We start from the raw sequence: 18,640 nt of genomic DNA on the forward strand, positions 1-18,640 counted from the left end.
CATAATTATAATCCACCAATAATTTTTGTTTCAAACGAGAGGACAAAAGCCTTTTCCTACAAAAATATAAAAGATGATCTCAGAAATACTTATGATATTTAATTTGTTTGAGAGTAATAGAACCTCTAAGTAAACAAGACACAGGACAATGCACAAGTCCAATTTCTTGAATTCTATACTGATTTCTTGACAGTTACAAGAAGGCACAAGTGGCCAGGGCCCAATGGTGCATGCCTGGAATTCCAGCAATTGGGAAAACTGAGGCAGGAGGATTGCAAATTGGAGGTCAGTAATTTACGGAGGCCCTAGGCAACTTATAAATAAATAAATAAATAAACAAATAAATAAATAAATAAATAAATTTTTAAAATAGGCTGGAGGTATAGTTCAGTGGTAGAGCACCCTGGGGTTCAATTTCTCAGTACCAACAAAAAAGAAAACAAGTGACTACCCCCAAAACGCATACTCATATCTCTTCTGATGGCTTTTTTCCTTTTTTTTTTTTTTTTGAAATTTTGTGGCATTACATGTCCTTCCTACTATTAGATTTTATGGCATATATGAGCTTCATGGGTTGATAGGTGGAGTTCAACTTATTAAAACAGCAAAAATGAAAAACAAAAAGGTAACAGAAAACTCTATCAGCTTCCCAAAGCTCATTAGCACAAAAATTCACGCAATAAGTTTTGTTCATATCAACTTATTTTTCCCACAAAGAGTTGGCGGATATGAATATTTACTGGTTCATGTGGCTACCAGAAACAAATGACAGCCAATTCAACGCATTGGCATAAAAAACAAAAGTCATGCTGGGGCCAAATGGATCCTGGCAGGGACAGGGAGAAAGCCACACTTCTGTCTGTCACCTACTCACCCCAGGAGCAGCACCCACCATTGGTTTTTTTTTTTTTTTTTTTTGAATTTTTAATGTTTTATTGTTTAGTTCTCGGCGGACACAACATCTTTGTTGGTATGTGGTGCTGAGGATCGAACCCGGGCCGCACGCATGTCAGGCGAGCGCGCTACCGCTTGAGCCACATCCCCAGCCCCCACCATTGGTTTTAAGAGAAAGGGTCACAGACGGGTCCCAAAGGGATGCTCCTGGGCTAGCAGTAAGCCTGGCCCACTTGTCCACTCCAGCATGGCTCACCACTAACCCAACCCAAGAGGCACTGTCCCCTCTGACCCCTACCCACCTGGTCCCCCACTGCCGAGATAACCTGGGCATGTAATTTCAGCGGTGCGAGTTATCGGTGTCTTCTATTTGCTAGAGGACCACATCCTATCAGGCGTCAGCGCCCCCTTCCTGCGGGAGGACTACTCCACCTGTGGTCCTTTGTGCAGCCAATACTACAGTGGTTGCTGCCCAGGGCCATCCCAGAAGACATCTTTAAAATGGTGCCGCCACTGACAGTAGGGTCCCTCTTACCTTCCCCTTGCCACTTATGTTGACATAAAAACCTAGCTGAACTTCCTTTAAAGTAGGTCATGAAGATCCTCACGTGAGAGTTGTGCTCCCTGTACCCAGGAGAAATGAACATCCTTGTCTCTGGAGAGACAGGCACTGAGAAAAATCTGAATAAACAGGCCTTGTTAAGTTCCTTCAAGTTTATTACCACTAGATCACCACACTCTGCTTTGTCCATGCTCCTTTGTCAAAAAACAGAAACCAAAAACTTATGTTAAATAAATTTGTCTAATTTTCTGATTTTAATATGTCACTTGTTGTGGGAGCCTCAGCTATGAACCTTGTACAATCAGTAAGGATAATATATTACTTTTTCTCTCTTTTGGTTTCTAGCAACTCAATAGGACACCTGAGACACCCCACTTGCTCTGGAGCCTGCAGATGAGAGTGATCCTTTGACAGCCAACATAAGCCAGGGAAAGGTAAGAGATTCTTACCAAGATCAGGTCTCCTGAATATCTATTACAATCAGTCCTGTTGAAAGAGGAAGGTAACAATTTCTCCTGCTCCTTCCTTCCCAAATTCAAATTAGCAGGAGAAAAATGTTTGTTTGGATTGTGACTCTGGTATAAATTTGGTTTTAGGATACCTGATTAATATTGAGCTTTCCTTTTCCAGGGACAGCTATTACCTTTCTGTTTGTCTCATTTTGTGTCCTGAGGGCTTAGCATGGTTTTCTGCCTGTCAGGGTGCAAATTGTCCCTTGCAGGCATGCATCAGTTAATTTCACTGCTAATATTCTGACTGTTGCTAGCTCTGCAGTGAGAGGAGAGATCTGTGTCTTAAAGTCTATCTTAAAGTGTGGTTCTGGATCTTGGGAAGGATATAGTTTTTGTACCCTCTTTTGAGGATACCTCTTACATCCACGATTGAGTCATAAAAAGCTTATTGGTTTTGGATATGAATCATTCAATAAAGACTTTTGGTTTAAAAGAAGGAAAAGGGAAAAATAGTTCAATACTTCCAGGAATAATATTTTCTCTTTGTCCTGCCTGAAACCAAATAATTAGCTATTTAAAGGATTTCTTCTTTTCTTATTAGTAAATTATACATAATGGTGAAATTTGTTGTTACATATTTGTATATGCACATAATATAAAGTGTTCAATTTTGTCTCCAATAACTCTGAAAGAATTTTTGTAAAAGAGCTTTATAGTCAGAATTGGTTTAAAGTGAAAGCAGATATTCTCCCTGTATAATTTTGAAATCCTTTCTGCTCTTTCCATAGGGTCATGATTCTTCCGTAGAAACTTCTTGGTTGAGGGAAACTCTCTTCTTGAACACCTGATTACTATATGCTATACCAGCTCTGTCCATCTCTTTCTTGTTGAAACTTGAATTTTTTTTTTTTTTTTTTTGGTGGGGGGCACCGGGGAATGAACCTGGGGGTGGTGGTGTTTAATCACTGAGCCACATTCCCAGCAGGGTTTGTTTGTTTTAGAGTGTCACTAAATTGTTGAGGCTGGCTTTAAACTCTGATCCTCCTGCCTCAGCTTCTGGAGCTGCTGGGATTACAGGCGTGCACCACCAGGCTTGGCTTTAATTAATCTTTATAATGGAGCATACGACCTCTGCAGTTCAGCTCCTATGAGATCTCTTCCTTCCATCTGCTTCTGTTCTCTTTTCCTCTTTTTGCCAACTTTGATCCCCATTCAGATACCTTGAATTCTTGATATGTCCTCCTTCAAACCTCTACTTCCTTCAGCCCTCTACTTTTTGTCAGACTTACCTTCCCACTCCAACCTCTCAGTCACTTGAACTTCAGGCACCTCTGTTCTCAAGCGTTTCAAAGTCCCCCAAAAGCAACTGCCTAAGGCTAAATAGAAAAAGTCTAATTGGAAATAGACTAAATGGTGGCCACTTAGATGTCTCCTCAGTCAGTCACCTAAAACTTAGTTCCTAGCTTCCATAAGATTGACCTCTGATAATAAATAAATATGCCCCAAAACTCCTTCTTGCAGAAAATGTGGATCTTTTCTCTGCATGTTTAAGATGTAAATTTCTTACTCTGCCTTCTCTAGGATCTGATAGTCATCTTTTTGAAATAGAAACTTCAGAGAGATGATTATCATTAGAAGGGAGAAAAAAAGGAACTATTTGGAAACTGGAAGAAAAAAAACAAAAAAATCTTCAAAAGTCTTTTCTATAAATGTTAGCAAAAAGTTCTAGCTATCTCACTGGATAATTTTAATTTGTTCCATCTGCCAGAAACACAGTTTGGATTCAGCTATTCTCTTAGAAACGAGTGAATTTTATATTAGTTTACCTGGTTCACAGCTAAAATTTTAGAATGAAAGTTCTGAGATCTTTGTGTCTGTCTGTTTATGTATGGATGTATATTTGTTATGCATTTGTGAGATTTTTCTACCTCTGGATTATATTACCAAATTAATTTTTTAAATCCCTTAAAGGAATTCTAGCCAAATTGGCTTAGAGACAAATGACCATGTATGTAAATCAAATATTTAAAAACACTTAGAAATATAGAAACTAACTCTAATGTTCTTTTTAAAGTTCACATGATGTATGATAATCTTTGTTAAATAAAGCTAGTATAAAAATCTTTGATAAAATATAAACATGAATATCTTTGGGACTATCATCATTAAATAGAATGCAGATGTATATTTTATCCTACCTATGTTTACTAGATAACAAGCTTATGTTATCTCTACTAGAGGTTTAAATTAATAAAACTATAAATCCAGTCTAAGAGCAAAAGGCACAATACAAATGAATTGCTTAGAGCTGAGGATATGGGTGTAGCTTAGTGGTAGATGCTTGTCTTGTGTGTTCTTGCTGAGAGCCATTGCCAAGAAGGAATGATGCATCGTAATCCTTGCCAGCGTACCCCATGTTAAATGGACTTGCCTTGGAAATTTGCTGCGACCTTGCTTGTGTGTTTGAGAAAGGTGACCCTGCTCAATGACCAGGGTGGATCCAGGATTAGGGTGTATCCTGCAGGAAGTATTCCCAGTCCTTGGGTTTAGGGCGTGACAATAGGAGTTTTAGGGAAGTTGGAGTTTGAAGATTATTCCTGCTGGGAGTAGGGCGGAGTGCCTGCTGCCTGAGTTCCCGCTGAGTTCACGTATTTAGGACGTGAATTGTGCAGGAGATGGGGATTGCCCTTGAACCTGTATGGAGGCGGTGTGAGAGCAGGAATAAAGAATTGCTGTTTGAACCTACAAAGCTGTGTGGTGGCTCGTGATTCTGTGCCAAGCCGAGACATTGGCATTTGGCATGTTCTAAGGCCCTGAGTTCAATCCCCAGTCCTGCTAACAAATAAACAAACAAAAAAAGAATTGCTTAATATATGTCAAGCCTTACAATTAAAAAGAAGAAAGAACCATATGCTTAACTTTTTAGGTTCTTTATTTCTGTGATATTTTTGATACTTGCCTGCTTTGTCTGTCAGTAAGAGAAATAAATTAAGATGATGGCTAGTTTTTTAAAATATCTAGTGAAATTTTCATGAGAAATTCCAGTATAATTGCTAAAAAAAGTGAGTTAATGTAAGTGGAATAGAGTTTTTAAATGAACTTTTCTATAATGATTATGTTTTATAAAACATGTGCACTTAAGAATCACTTAAAAATGTCATTGGTGCCTTGAAACCTTAAAGTTATGTTAAGTTAAATTAAGTGAGATATATTCATTAAATGTCTGGTTGAGTTCTAAATAAGACAAAATATGTTTAAGATTTTCTGCTTTTGGTTTTTGATTATAGAGATGCTAAAGATATTTGGTTCTGTTAATAAGCATGAGAAATTGTATTATTGGAGAAGCATATGTTTTTAGAAATTATGAAATTGGATTAATCTACAGAATGTTGGAATGTTACAGACAGTTCACAATTGCGTACTTCCTAGTTTTCACTAAAAATTAAGGTTATTGAAACTTAAAAGTTCTAATTTGATATATGGAATTAAAAACACTAGAAATTATAAGAAAAGCAACTTTGTATTCAAATTATGCAAGGAAGGTAAGATGTATTTTTGGCAAGGAAGGTTCTAAGGGCATGAAGATGTTTATTTGTTTAAAAGAAATGGAGTGGGGCTGGGGATGTGGCTCAAGCGGTAGCGCGCTCGCCTGGCATGCGTGTGGCCCGGGTTCGATCCTCAGCACCACATACAAACAAAGATGTTGTGTACGCCGAAAACTGAAAAATAAATATTGAAATTCTCTCTCTCTCTCTGTCTCTCTCTCTCTTAAAAAGAAAAAAAAAAGAAATGGAGTAATTAATTCTATTCTAAATAGAATGACTGGTTGTTCCAGAATGAGAAAAATAAAAATACAGGGGAAGGGGCTGGGAATGTGGCTCAAGCGGTAGCGCGCTCGCCTAGCATGCGTGCGGCCCGGGTTCGATCCTCAGCAGCACCACATACCAACAAAGATGTTGTGTCCGCCGAGAACTAAGAAAAAATAAATAAATGTTAAAATTCTCTCTCTCTGTCTCCCTCTCTCTCTCACTCTCTCTTTAAAAAAAAAATACAGGGGAAAAAAGCTGATAAATTAAAAAATAATTTGTAAAATGTTTGCTGAAAAGGAATCTTATCTTATATAGTCAAAGCTATAAGACTGGATGAATTTATTTATAAAGTTTTATTAAAATTATCTGTGTGTTAAATATTGAGGCAAAACCAGAGTTTGGTCTTCTCTTTTAAAACAGTTTTCTTAAGTTATGTATATGTGTATGTATATATGTATATATGTATGTATGTACTGGGGATCAAACCAGGGGCACTTTACTACTGAACTATGTCCCCAGCCTTTTTAATTTTTATTTTGAGGCAGGATCTCATTGAGTTGCTTAGGATCTCACTAAGTTTCTGAGGCTGATTTTGAACTTGTGATCCTCCTGCCTCAGCCTCCAAAACCACTGGGATTATAGGCTTGTGTCATGCCATCCAGCTATTGTTTATTTTTAATAAGAAATTGGAAAAACATTTTTCTTTACTTTTTAAATAATCTGCTTAGAAAAAACTTTAATAACATTTAGAAACATATGTCAAATATATTAAGAACTCTTACAGAATAAAAAGAAAAAGGAAAAAATAACTTAATTTTAAAATGAAGAAATGTATACTCATGTCCTTTGTACAAAAATATAAAAATGGACATTAAACCAATGAAAAAATTCTTGATATTATGAACCATTAGGAAAATGCAAGTTGAAACCACAATGAGATATCACTTCATACATTCTAGGATAGCTATCATAAAAATAGTTATAAAAGGGATAATTGTAGGTATTGGTGAGATTATGGAGAAATTGGAACCCTCATTCACTAGCTGGTGGGTGCTGAGGGCCATTACCAAGTAGGAATGATGCATCGAAATTTCCTTGCCAAGCGTACCCCATGCTGCTTAGAGGACATTCGATGGGACATTGCATGCATGCTTTAATAAGGTGACCTTGCTCAAGGACCAAGGCGGATCCGGGTTTAGAGCTGATCAGGTTTGAGGAAGTAACCAGCTCCTTGAGTTTAAGGCGTTGCCAGTTTAAGATAATGGGTTTTAGGGAAGTTAGAGGTTGAAGATTATTGCTGGGATTAGGGTGTTCCTGCTGCTTGTTCCCGTTGAGTTCTCGTGAGATAAAAATGGGATTTGGAGAGAGCCTCGTGGAGTAGGTGAATTGTGCGTGGAGACGGCAGAACGCGTTTGCCCCTGGACTTGTGTGGAGGCGGTGTGAGAGCTGGAATAAAGAATTGCTGTTTGAACCTACAAAGCTGTGAGTGCCTCGTGATTCTGGTGCCAAGCCAAGACATTGGCTTTTGGCAGGTGGGAATATAAAATAGTGAAGACACTATGGAAAAACAGCCTGGTAGTTCCTCAAAAGGTTAAACACATAGTTTTATAACCCAACAATTCTATTCCTATCCAAAAGAAATGAAAACGTTTGTCATACAAAAACTTGTATGAAAATATTCATAGCAACATTATTCATTTAAAAAGTTTGAAACAGCTGGGTGCAGTGGGACATGCTTATAATCCCAGAAGCTCAGGAGGCTGAGGCAGGAGGATCCCCAGTTCAAAGCCAGCCTCAGCAACAGCGAGGCCCTAAGCAACTCAGTGAGACCCTGTCCTCTCTAAATAACATATTAAAAAGGGATGGGGACATGGCTCAGTGGTTAAGTGTGTGGGGTCTCTCTAATCCAGCAAGGAGGTCCACGGAACAGGGTTGAGGATAGTGTGAGTGCAGAGTTGATAATCAAGACTTCCGGAGACCAAAACAGGAAGCATGTCTGATTTTATTGCGTAGTTACCATGTATATATACTCAGGCAATAGCTAAGCAGATTACAGGCAGCCACCAATGCAATTTCTGCTAACTGTCCTTGCAGCGACCAATTAAGTAGTGGGCCTTGGAGCAAGTGCAGGGACTGTAACACATGGCCTCAAGCCCAGGGCTGTACTTATGCGGTAAGAGGCCTGCCACTCACACTTCGTGCATGAGGGGAGTGGCCTGCCACTCAGACACTCTTAATGTAAGCTATGTATGCAGTACTCCATGCACTTGTCTCCATAGTTAATTTTAAGTGCCCCTGGGTTCAATTCCTGGTACAAATAAAACAGAATAAAACAAAATTGGAAACAATTCAAATGTCCATCAGATATTTGGTAATATCTGATAAATGGATAAATCAAATATGGTATATCCACACAATGGATAATCAATTGGCAATAAAAAGAAAATTAAGTACTATTATACTCTATGACATAGATGAAACTTGAAAAGAGTATGATAAATTAAAGAATTCTGTCAAAAAGACCACTTTTTTCTATGATTCCATTCATAACAAATGTCCAGAATAGGCAAATTTCAAGAGTGAGAAAGTAGATTAGTGGTTGCCAATGGTTAAAGTGGTGGGCTAGATGAACATTGACTGTTAATATGTTGTGATGTTTATTTTGGGGTTGGTGACAGCATTTTAAAATTGACTGTGGCAATGTACACTCTGTGAATACACTAAGAACCATTGATTTGTGTCCTTTCAGTGAAAGAATTGTATAATATGTACATTTTATTTTAGTAAATCTGTATTTGTTTTTAAAGAAGAGTTTTCTACATCAGGAGGAAGAGCTGAAGGGATAAACTAGAAAGTCCATAACAAGAATATTATGATTTTTTTTAAACTGATAAAACATATTAACTATATCATCTAAACAAATATAAGGAAAGTAATGTGCACCAGATTTCAAATACATATGTGAATGGATATGTGATATATCCCCTTTGAGAAATCAGGAATGACATTTATTCTTGGATATTTCCCCTATATCAAATATGGAATTATTGCAGGAAATAATTTGTACCTCTCATGACTATTCAAAGCTGAGTTTCAGTTATTTAATTTTTGTGTTTTTTTTTCTTTTTCTTTTCCTTTGGAGGTACTGAGGATTCAACTCAGAAACACTTTACCCCTAAGCTACATCCCCAGCCCTTTTTATTTTTTATTTTGACACAGGGTCTCACTAAGTCGCCGAGTTTGGTCTTGAACTTATGATATTATTAGTTTAGTCTCCCAAGTTGCTGGGATTGCAGGCATGCACCACCACACCCAGCTCTAAAATAAGAGCTATTTTTTTTTGTATTTCAACAAGAACCAATTGCATGTTTCCATAGTGAAAGTTAAGGGCAAAAGCTGATGAATTTGCAGTTCAGAGAGGATGAACAAAAATGAAGCAGGCCTGAGATGACTTGCTGAGTAAGCTTTAAAGGGAGACCAAATTTAGGAAAGCTTAAAAAAGCATATGATTAATTTGGAACGTAATTATATACAAATATTAGTGATATTTTAAAAGAAAGAGAGAACAATACATAGAAGCTAAGGATATAGAGAAATAACTATGACATGTTAATGAAAAATAAAAATGAAAACTAAAAGGGTAAAGTAAATGACAGTATAAACTCTTGATAGAAAATCTAATATTGAAAATTATTGCTTGATTACAAGCTGTAAAAGGCTTTTATTATGTGTTGCTGTATAGAAGCAATGTCTATGGTAACAATGACCTTTAAGACAGATGCATTAACACATTCCCTATTATTTGAAGAAATACAGTGTGGAGCGGTTGAGCAACCTGTTTGGCAACCTACAACGATCACTTTTCAGAGATATACCTTTGGAAGATGTTAAATACTCTCAGCAGGTTTACTCTAATAGACCTGCCCCCTAATCATCCTTTCTCTGGTTGGAATAGGATACATAATTTGAGGATGCTGATTCTCATACAGTAATGTAATCTCCTTGATAGAAGAAGTGAGCTTTTTACTTATATTGCATGATACTTATTCATTTCATTTCACTCATTAGTTGTAAAACAGATATGTGTGATTTCTGTTGCAATTATCTTTCCCTATATGGAAAATAAAATGTCATATGACAAGACTGGAAGATTGAACTTTACAAAGTATTTGAATATCCAAAGCTTTTTAAAAAAACTATTATTGGCCATTAATGTTAGGAAATACTGTCTTTGTTTTTTTAAATATTTATTTCTTTAGTTTTAGGTGGACACAGTATCTTTATTTTACATTTATGCCAGGCCAGCGGGCTACCACTTGAGCCCCATCCCCATCTTTGTTTTTTATCTGGAAATGTCACTTTGTCCCCCTCCCTAAGTGGAAATTTCTGCTAGTGATTAGTATTTCCTCCTCCTCCTCCTCCTCCTCCTCCTCCTCCTCCTCCTCCTCCTCCCCCTCCCCCTCATCCCCTCCCCCTCATCCCCCTCCCCCTCATCCCCCTCCCCCTCATCCCCCCCTCCTCCCCCTCCCTCCCTCCTCCCCCTCCCCCTCCTTTTTTTCCCCAGGTGCTGGGGATTAAACCCAGGGCTTTATACACTGAACTACACCTCCAATCCCAGGGCACTCTGCCACTGAACTACACCTCCAATCCCCAAATTCCTGTTTTCCTAGTCATTTGAATTTTTTATTTCCTGGCCTCATACATTAGCTTCTGACATCAATCTTAGTTCACTCTAGTTGTATTGATCCATTTAATTCTATTTCATTCATTTACAATCTGAATCTATACTACTCAATACTCACAAAAGGTATGCTTCAAAAATGAAATTTGAACAAAACTTTTGAAATAATTAATATGCAAAGACTGATTCTATCTAGCAAATAAATAGTGTGAATTTCATTCTGAGGCCAACACAAAGTAAATTATATTTCTTTTTCTCGCCAAGAAACAAGATAATTGTATCGTTAATTGGATTAGTTTGAAGACACAGCCCACACTCTGGCACAAAATAGAAACTTAACAAATGTGTGATGAGTAAAATAATAAATGAACAAATTAATTTTTTAAAAAGACATAAGTTCAGCCAGGTGCAGTGGTGCATACCTGTAATCCCAGCAGCTCAGGAGGCTGAGACAGGAGGATTGTGAGATCAAAGCCAGCCTCAGCAACTTGAGACACTAAGCAACTCAGGGAGACCCTGTCTCTAAATAAAATACAAAATTAGAGCTGGGGATGTGGCTCAGTGATTGAATGCCCTGAATTCAATCCCCAGTACCGCCCTCCCTAAAAAAAACATAAGTTCAGGCCACGCACAAGAAATGATTTCTAATCAGTAATTTGTGTACTAGAGTTTTTTTTTTTTTTTTAATGCTAAAAGAGTGTTGTAAGGGGTCCCGTGGAGCTGAAATGACCACAGGGTTCTACAGCAATTGGGCCTTGTATTCTCACAGGAAGGATTTTTAAGCAAGATGAACAGAATAGCAAGCAAGAATTTATTAGAGGAATGAAAATGCAAGTATACACAGGTTAGCACTGAGTGGACAATCTCCAAAGAGACGGTGTGGTTGTTACAAAGTCTGGGTTTTTATGGGGTCTGGGTTTCTTTGTTGTCTTGTTTTATCATACCTCCTTTGATTGACTAGTTATTTATTGTCCTTTGTTTGTCATTTTATATGGCCCTCAGAATTTTTTTTTGAGGGTCCTAATGACCAGGTCACAGAAGATGGCTTTGACATGTTTTTGAAATAATAGTTCCTTTAAGGAGTTATGATTAACTATGGCCAGTGTTGGTTTGACATATCAGTTCCTGTTTTCTTTGTAGGTTATAAGTGACCAGATGGTTGTCTATTTTTTTAAGGTTTCCTGTTTTTTCCATTCCTGTGACCTATGGACTTGTCCCTCAAGTACACATTTGATGTCCTCCCTAAATGTTGTTTCTCCTTATTATCGCTCTTTCCACCTGCTTATAGCTAACTTCCTAACAAGAGGAGTTATGCTGGATCATATTTGTAAAATGCCTAATGTAGTATGATGAGGAATTTGGTATTCAATTTGTGGATTTAAAAAACAATATCTGTTATGAACATTAGGAGAAAAAACCAAAATGGAATAGTATAATCTAAGGAAGAAGTTGGTTTTAGTAAAGTGGGTATGATCCTCACTTTCAAATAATGAGTCAATAATAATGTAGTGAGGAATTTGATACTTTTGAAGTCTCTGGTGACCTTGGAGAAGGCAGCATCATGTGAATGGTGGTGACAGGCTAATACAAACATTTTCTGAACAAGATAAACTAAAATGGACCAGTTTTTTTTGTTGTTGTTTTGTTTTGAGACAACAACAACAAAATCAGGACAAATCTTTAAGATAATAGTTTGCAAGACAGTGGACATAATGTAGCAGAGACTGGTCCCTTAGAAATGGAAGACAAATGAGTGAGTTCTATGATTTATGATAAACAAAAGAACACATGAACGAATTGGGATGTACCTCTTTATGACTCAGAAAACTCAATATTATTATGATTTATCTTCAACTTAATCTAAAGAGTAAACATAACCTTCACCAAAGTCTAAACAAGCTTTTTGGGGTAGATATTCACTAAGTGATTTTTAAATTCCCATAGAAATGTAAAGGAAATAACAGAACCCAAACAAACAAAACAACTTTGTAAAAGAAGAACAGAATTAGAAGAACTGCAAATTAAAACCACAATGCAGGTAGGACTACATCCCTATTAAAATAGTCAAAGCTAAAATGACTAATCATAACAAATGTTGGGAGTGTGAGGAGGAATGGAAATTATTATACACTGCTAGAAAGTTGTACAAAATAGTACAACCACATGGTCCAAGGATACAGAATTTTAGATAAGTAGGAGGAAAAAGTCCAAATAAAAGATCTATTCTATAACATAGTGACCATTGTATGTTACTTTTGAAAAATGCCAAGACAGTTAATATTAACTGTTTTCAACACAAAAATGACAACTAAGGGAGTTAATATTGCATATATTGATTAACTAGATTTAGTTATTCCATTGTGTTTTTTTTTTTGTGTGTGTGTGTGTGTGTGTGTGTATTTCAGAAACTCGTGTTATACTTGATAAAGACAAACGGTTTTATCTGTAAATTAAAAAAAAAAAAGTAGTACACCCAATTGGGAAACGTTTGGTGGTTGCTTAAAAAAGTTAAACATACACCTTTCATGATCCCACCATTGAACTCTTAGCTAAAATTTACATAAGAGAAAAGAATGCATATGCTCCCACGAGAATGTGGATACAAAAGTTCATAGAAGCATTCTCTGTAATTGTCCCAATCAGAAAACAATGTGGATAAATAGTGCATTATGTCCATACAAGGGACATACACAAAATGGACCAAGCTGGGTGGATTGCTGGGCACTGCCCCTCCAGGAGAACCCGGATTGCCAGTATCCTAGCAACCGCGGGGGCCTCGGGTAAACACAGCGCTGAGGCTTGCTTGGACGATCGGTGGCTCTGGAGCCACAGGTACCATGGCGGAAAAGAAGTGGCGGTTCCGGCCATGGATATTGGAGCCACTCTCTCTGGGCATGACCAGCAAGCCCTGGTACGACGACCGTTTGTCTTCCAGGTGTTTTGCAAAGCAAAAGAAAAAGCTTCTGAAGTTCCCCACCTCGCTGGATAGCCGGCGGTGGGTATTCGTTAAAGAAGGATTGGATGACTTCAGGAATGGCTGTCCCTCCAGTGAGGATCTGATCACTCGGGGCCGGAGCCGCAAAGAGGCCTTTCTCCCAACGATTTCTCACAGAGTTCCCCAGCCTGCCCCCAAGAAGAGTCGCAAGAAGTCCAAGAATGCAGGTCTGTTTTCCACGCTCTCAAGGGCTCAACTGGCACGCAAGGCGTTTGTAGCGGATGTCGAAGCCAGCCTGACCCAGCATCCCTTGGCTCATTACCCAAATCTGGAAGAAGATCTCCCTGCAGAAATCTTATTAAAGGTGCTGGAAGTACTGGACCCTGACAGGAAGCTGGAAGACACGTGGGCTTACTGTGAGGGCCATGGCAAAGGGACCAAGGAACCCCGCAAGGTTTCCGAACGCTGTACTAAAAGAAGCTTCCCGGAACCTCCCAAGATTTCCGGGTCAAATAAAAAAATATTGATTCATGAAGAAGACAAGTCAAGTAAAAAAGATTTGCCCTCTTCACAGGGTCATAAGCACATACCAAAAGGAATTAGTGACTTCTGCAAATGGGTTGCTACTTTTGGAGACTTGGGCATTGATGAAGAGTTCATGATGAAACAGGTTGACATTGACTATGCGTGCCAACCAACCTATGATGACTACCACATCAAGAAAATAAATCTGCTTCCTTCTGATCTCAAGTTCTGCAGCCAGCTAAACAAAGTGAAGGAGATAAGATTCTCCATACAGGAACTAGACTTTGAGAGGAAACTCCACAAATTCAAGAATCCTTATAAACCCGACTGGGTGAAGATTAGGTATGGGGCATGGTACCTGAAGCCCAAGTTGTGGAGAAAGCTAGTCAATGATGAACCATTGATTGACCCCAAGGTCTTACGTGAAAGTCAAAAACCCCATACTCCTAAACCAGACATTATTGACGATCTTTATGGGACAATTGCCTTTAAGGATTTCATCATGAGCAAAGGCTACAGTATGCCAGACATCCTGGAGAAGCTGTTTATCAGGAAGGGATGGAATTATGACTCTGTTAAGACTCCTATACCAAAAGCAATAAAAGCTCATGAAAGCACTGAAGATGAAGATGAAGATGAAGATGATGATGAAGATGATGATGACGATGACTAGATGGTTTTCAATTTACTACTTATTTGGCTATTTCTTTTTCTCATTTCAAGCATCAATCAAAATACACAGTGACCATCCTGTCATGAATGTACAACTTTGGCAACATTTGTAAATTCAACACTTCATGTTTATAAACATTTTTCAATAAACTGCTTTGGATCCATCCATATTGTAGACATTGTATCAAGTATGAAAGCAACATTCACCTACACTTTTTCACATTTTTATAGCAGTTGAGAATATTATATCATTATCTCAATTATTTGTAAAAAATGCATAACACCATAAATAAAAGCAGAATTTCTCTTAAAAATGATCTAGTGATGTCAGTTACATCATGGGATAAATCTCAAAATCCTATAATTGTGCTGAATAAAAGGAAACTTATATAGTTCCACTTACATGAAACTTTTTTTTTCTTTTTCTGGTACTAGGGATTGAACCCAGGGGCCTACTACTATTGGGCTACACTCCAAGTCCTTTTTATTTTTAATTTTGACACAAGGCCTTACTGAGTTGCCCAGGCTGTTTTTCAATTTGTGATCCTCCTGCTTCAGCTTCCTGGATCCCTGGGATTATAGGCATGTGCCACCATATTCAGCATAAAATTTTAATGAAATGATTACAGCAATTATTTTGGCAAACAAAACTTGAAATCTGTAGTTAAAACCATGTTACTCCATTTTCTCTTCTTGCACTTTAGTTTTTATTTTTCCCAGAAGTAACCATATTTAAGAAAATTAGTTTCAGGTTCTTTGGAGGTTTTACAACCTTAATTTTTTTTAAAAAATTATTTTTTAGGTGTAGATGGACACAACACAATGCCTTTATTTTTATGTGGTGCTGAGGATCGAACCCAGGTTTTGCCCGTGCTAGGCGAGTGCTCTACCACTGAGCCGCAATCCCAGCCCTACAACCTTAATTTTATTTATTTGTTTATCTATAAGGACTTTTTAAAAAAGTGTATATTTGTTTATTCATTCTTCCTACTTATTTATTTATTTTGTGCACAGTACTGTGGATTAAAACCCCTGGGCCTTACACATGCTAGGCCAGCTTTCTACCACTGAGCTATATTCCAATGCCTATCATTCATTCTTCTTGATGTGTATTCGAAGAAAACTTATGATCAACACTCTGGGCAAACTGTGTATCATATAGTTTTCTTAACTATAGTCATATGGTTGTAATCAGATTTCCAGAACTAATTAATCTTATATAGCTGAAACTTTGGCCATTATCTCCTCATATCTCCTCCCCTTCAGAGCCTGACAACTCCCATTTTGCTCTCTGCCTCTATGAGTTTGAGCATTTAAGACTCTACATGTAAGTGAAATCATACGACATTTGTCTTTCTGCATCTGGCCCTGAAATGGCATAATGTGCTCCAGATTCATCCATGTTATCACAAGTAGCAGGATAGCATCCTTTTTAAAAGTCACAATAATAATCCCATGTATGTATATATATTATGTTTTCTTGATCCATTCATTTGTTTTTGTTTTTTTTAAAGAGAGAATGAGAGAGAGAGAGAGAGAGAGAGAATTTTTTTAATATTTATTTTTTAGTTCTCGGCGGACACAACATCTTTGTTTGTATGTGGTGCTGAGGATCGAACCCGGGCCGCACGCATGCCAGGCGAGTGCGCTACCTCTTGAGCCACATCCCCAGCCCAATCCATTCATTTGTTGATGGGCATTTATATTGTTTTTATATCTTGATACCTGTGAGTAATGGTGAGATGTGTACACAGGAGTGCAGATAACTCTTCAAGATTTTATTTCATTTACTTTGGCCATCTATTCAGACGTAGAGTTGGCAGATAATATGGTAGTTCCATTTTTAATTTTTTGAGGAATCTGCATACTGGTTTCCATAATGGCTGTACCCATTTATATATCTGTCAACAGTGGGAAAGAGTTCCTTTTTCTCTACTTCTTTGCAATCACTTTTTTTTTTTTTTAACTAGGACACTTTACCATGGAGCTACATTCCCAGCTATTTTATTTTATTTTATTTTTTAGACATGGCCTTGCTAAGTTTCTTAGGGCCTTGCTAAGTTGCTGAAGCTGGTCTTAATCATGCAATCATCCCCAACCCCTGCCCCAGTCGCTGGGATTACAGGTGAGCTCCGCTGCTCCTGGTAGCCAACATTTATCTTCTGTCTGACAATATCCATTTTAACAGGGGTGAAGTAAAATCTCATTGTAGATTTTATTTGCATTTTCCTGATGTTTAGTGATGTTGAGCATCTTTCCCTCTCACTGTTGGTGATTTGTGTCCATTCTTCTTTCTTTTCTTCCTTCCCTCCCTCCCTCCCTCCCTCCCTTCCTTCCTTCCTTCCTTCCAACTTTTTGCAGTGCTGAGGATCAAACCCTGGGCCTCCTGCATGCTAGATAACTCCTCTACCACTGAAATATACTCTCCTCTTATATATCCTCTTTTGAGAAATATTTATTCAGGTCTTTTCCTCATTTTTAATAGGACTACTGGAATTTTTATAGTTGATTTGTATGGATCCCTTATTTATTTTCAATATTAATCCTTTATGAGATATGGCTTGCAGATGTTTTCTGCAATTCCATAGGATCCTTTTTACTCTGTTGAATTTTTCCTTTTTCTGTGCAGAAAGTTTTTAGGTTAATACAATTCTACATGTCTGTTTTTGCTTTTGTTGTATATGCTTTGGGTTCTGTGTTAGTAAGCTTTTCAGCACCATGACCAAAATACTTGACAAGAACTTAGAAGCAGAAAAGTTTATTCTGTTTCATGGTTTCAGAGGTTCAGTTCATGTCAGCCGACTCCATTGGTCTGGACATAAGGTGTGGCAGAATATCATGGCAGGAGGGTGGCAGTGGAGGGTTGTTGGGAAACAGAAAGAGAGAAGGAGAAGCCAGGGGGACAAGACATAATCCCCAAGGGCACTTCTTTAGTCACCCACCTTCTCCAGCCATGTAGTAGTGTCACCCCCTTCTCCACAGAAAATCGTAACTGGGCTTCTCCAGAAATCTTCACCATGGCTGATTTTAGGATTGTCAGCAAGATTCTCTACAAAAGAGTTCAATGTAGTTAAACTTCCTATTTTCCTTGGCCACTGGCCTGGAAGAAATCAGCACTCCAGATGCTGGATGCCCCCTTACTAGTTTTTCCACAAACATTTATCCAGTATAGTAGTTTGTAGAAGTGTGTTTGCAAATGCAAAGTGTGTGTGTGTGTGTGTGTGTGTGTGTGTGTGTGTGTGTGTGTGTGAGAGAGAGAGAGAGAGAGAGAGAGAGAGAGAGAGAGAGAGAGAGAGAGAGATCCTTTAACAAGGCCTCTGGCCTTTTGTGCTGGAGCTTCACAGAGATGTCTATATTTCTAAGATAAGAGAAGTTACCAGTTGGTGTCCATGGTAACAGCTGGCAGGGGGAAGAAAGAAATGGGAGAAGAAGCTCTCCCTTTCTCAGATGCTGTCCTTGAAGTGTTAACTTACCCAGAACAGTGAAAGAAAAGCTGCTTTTATGTGAACTTCTGCAAACTGTGAACTTCTAAGCCCCTTCCCTTACCCACTGGGTATGAAGTACTGAAACTACCTGAACTTGGGGTTCAAGGTATTAATTGATTGAAGTGAAAGCTGGACCCTCTGAACCTGGCTACAGCCAAATAAAACTATTTCCTGCTATCTTCAGTGCCCTGCCTTGTCTGTCCTCTACAACAGTGCCCTACCTGCCTGTAGTTACCATCCAGTTATTCCTTTCAAATTATTAACCTATCAAATGGATTAATCCATTGATTAGGTTACATCTCTCATAATCTGATAATTTTACTTTCTGCATTAACACAGGAGCTTTTGGGGCACACCTCATAACCACACCATAATAGATGCCAATGCCAAGAAGCTTTTTCTCTATTGTTTATTTTAGTAGTTTTATGATTTTTGGACTCATATTTAAGTATTTAATCCATTTTGAAATGAATATTTTTATATGATTTTTTTCTGTTTTAAAGTTTTTTATTTTTTTCCTTTTTTAATTGGCAAATTACAGTTGTACATAATGATGGGATTGGTGCTTACATATTAGTTACGTATTGCATACATGCATGCAATATAGCCATAATTTGGCCAATGT

General features: G+C 37.9%; 1 protein-coding gene and 1 pseudogene across 1 annotated transcript; one reads left to right on the forward strand and one right to left on the reverse strand.

The window, feature by feature from the left end:
- Positions 1-13,237, reverse strand: part of LOC110598010 (MOB kinase activator 1A pseudogene) — a 32,403-nt pseudogene extending 19,166 nt beyond the window's left edge.
- Positions 13,236-14,531, forward strand: LOC101967850 (protein FAM47E). The gene has a single exon (XM_005324044.3). It carries the CDS (start codon positions 13,236-13,238, stop codon positions 14,529-14,531), a length of 1,296 nt encoding a protein of 431 aa, XP_005324101.3.
- Positions 14,532-18,640: the final 4,109 nt, after the last annotated feature.

The sequence above is a fragment of the Ictidomys tridecemlineatus genome, chromosome X, assembly GCF_052094955.1.
Source record: "Ictidomys tridecemlineatus isolate mIctTri1 chromosome X, mIctTri1.hap1, whole genome shotgun sequence".
NCBI classification, from domain to species: Eukaryota; Metazoa; Chordata; class Mammalia; order Rodentia; family Sciuridae; genus Ictidomys; species Ictidomys tridecemlineatus.

What these genes read in the sequence shown, in the direction of transcription:
- LOC101967850 (XM_005324044.3), top strand. Translation starts at nt 13,236, where the DNA reads ATGGCGGAAAAGAAGTGGCGGTTCCGGCCATGGATATTGGAGCCACTC.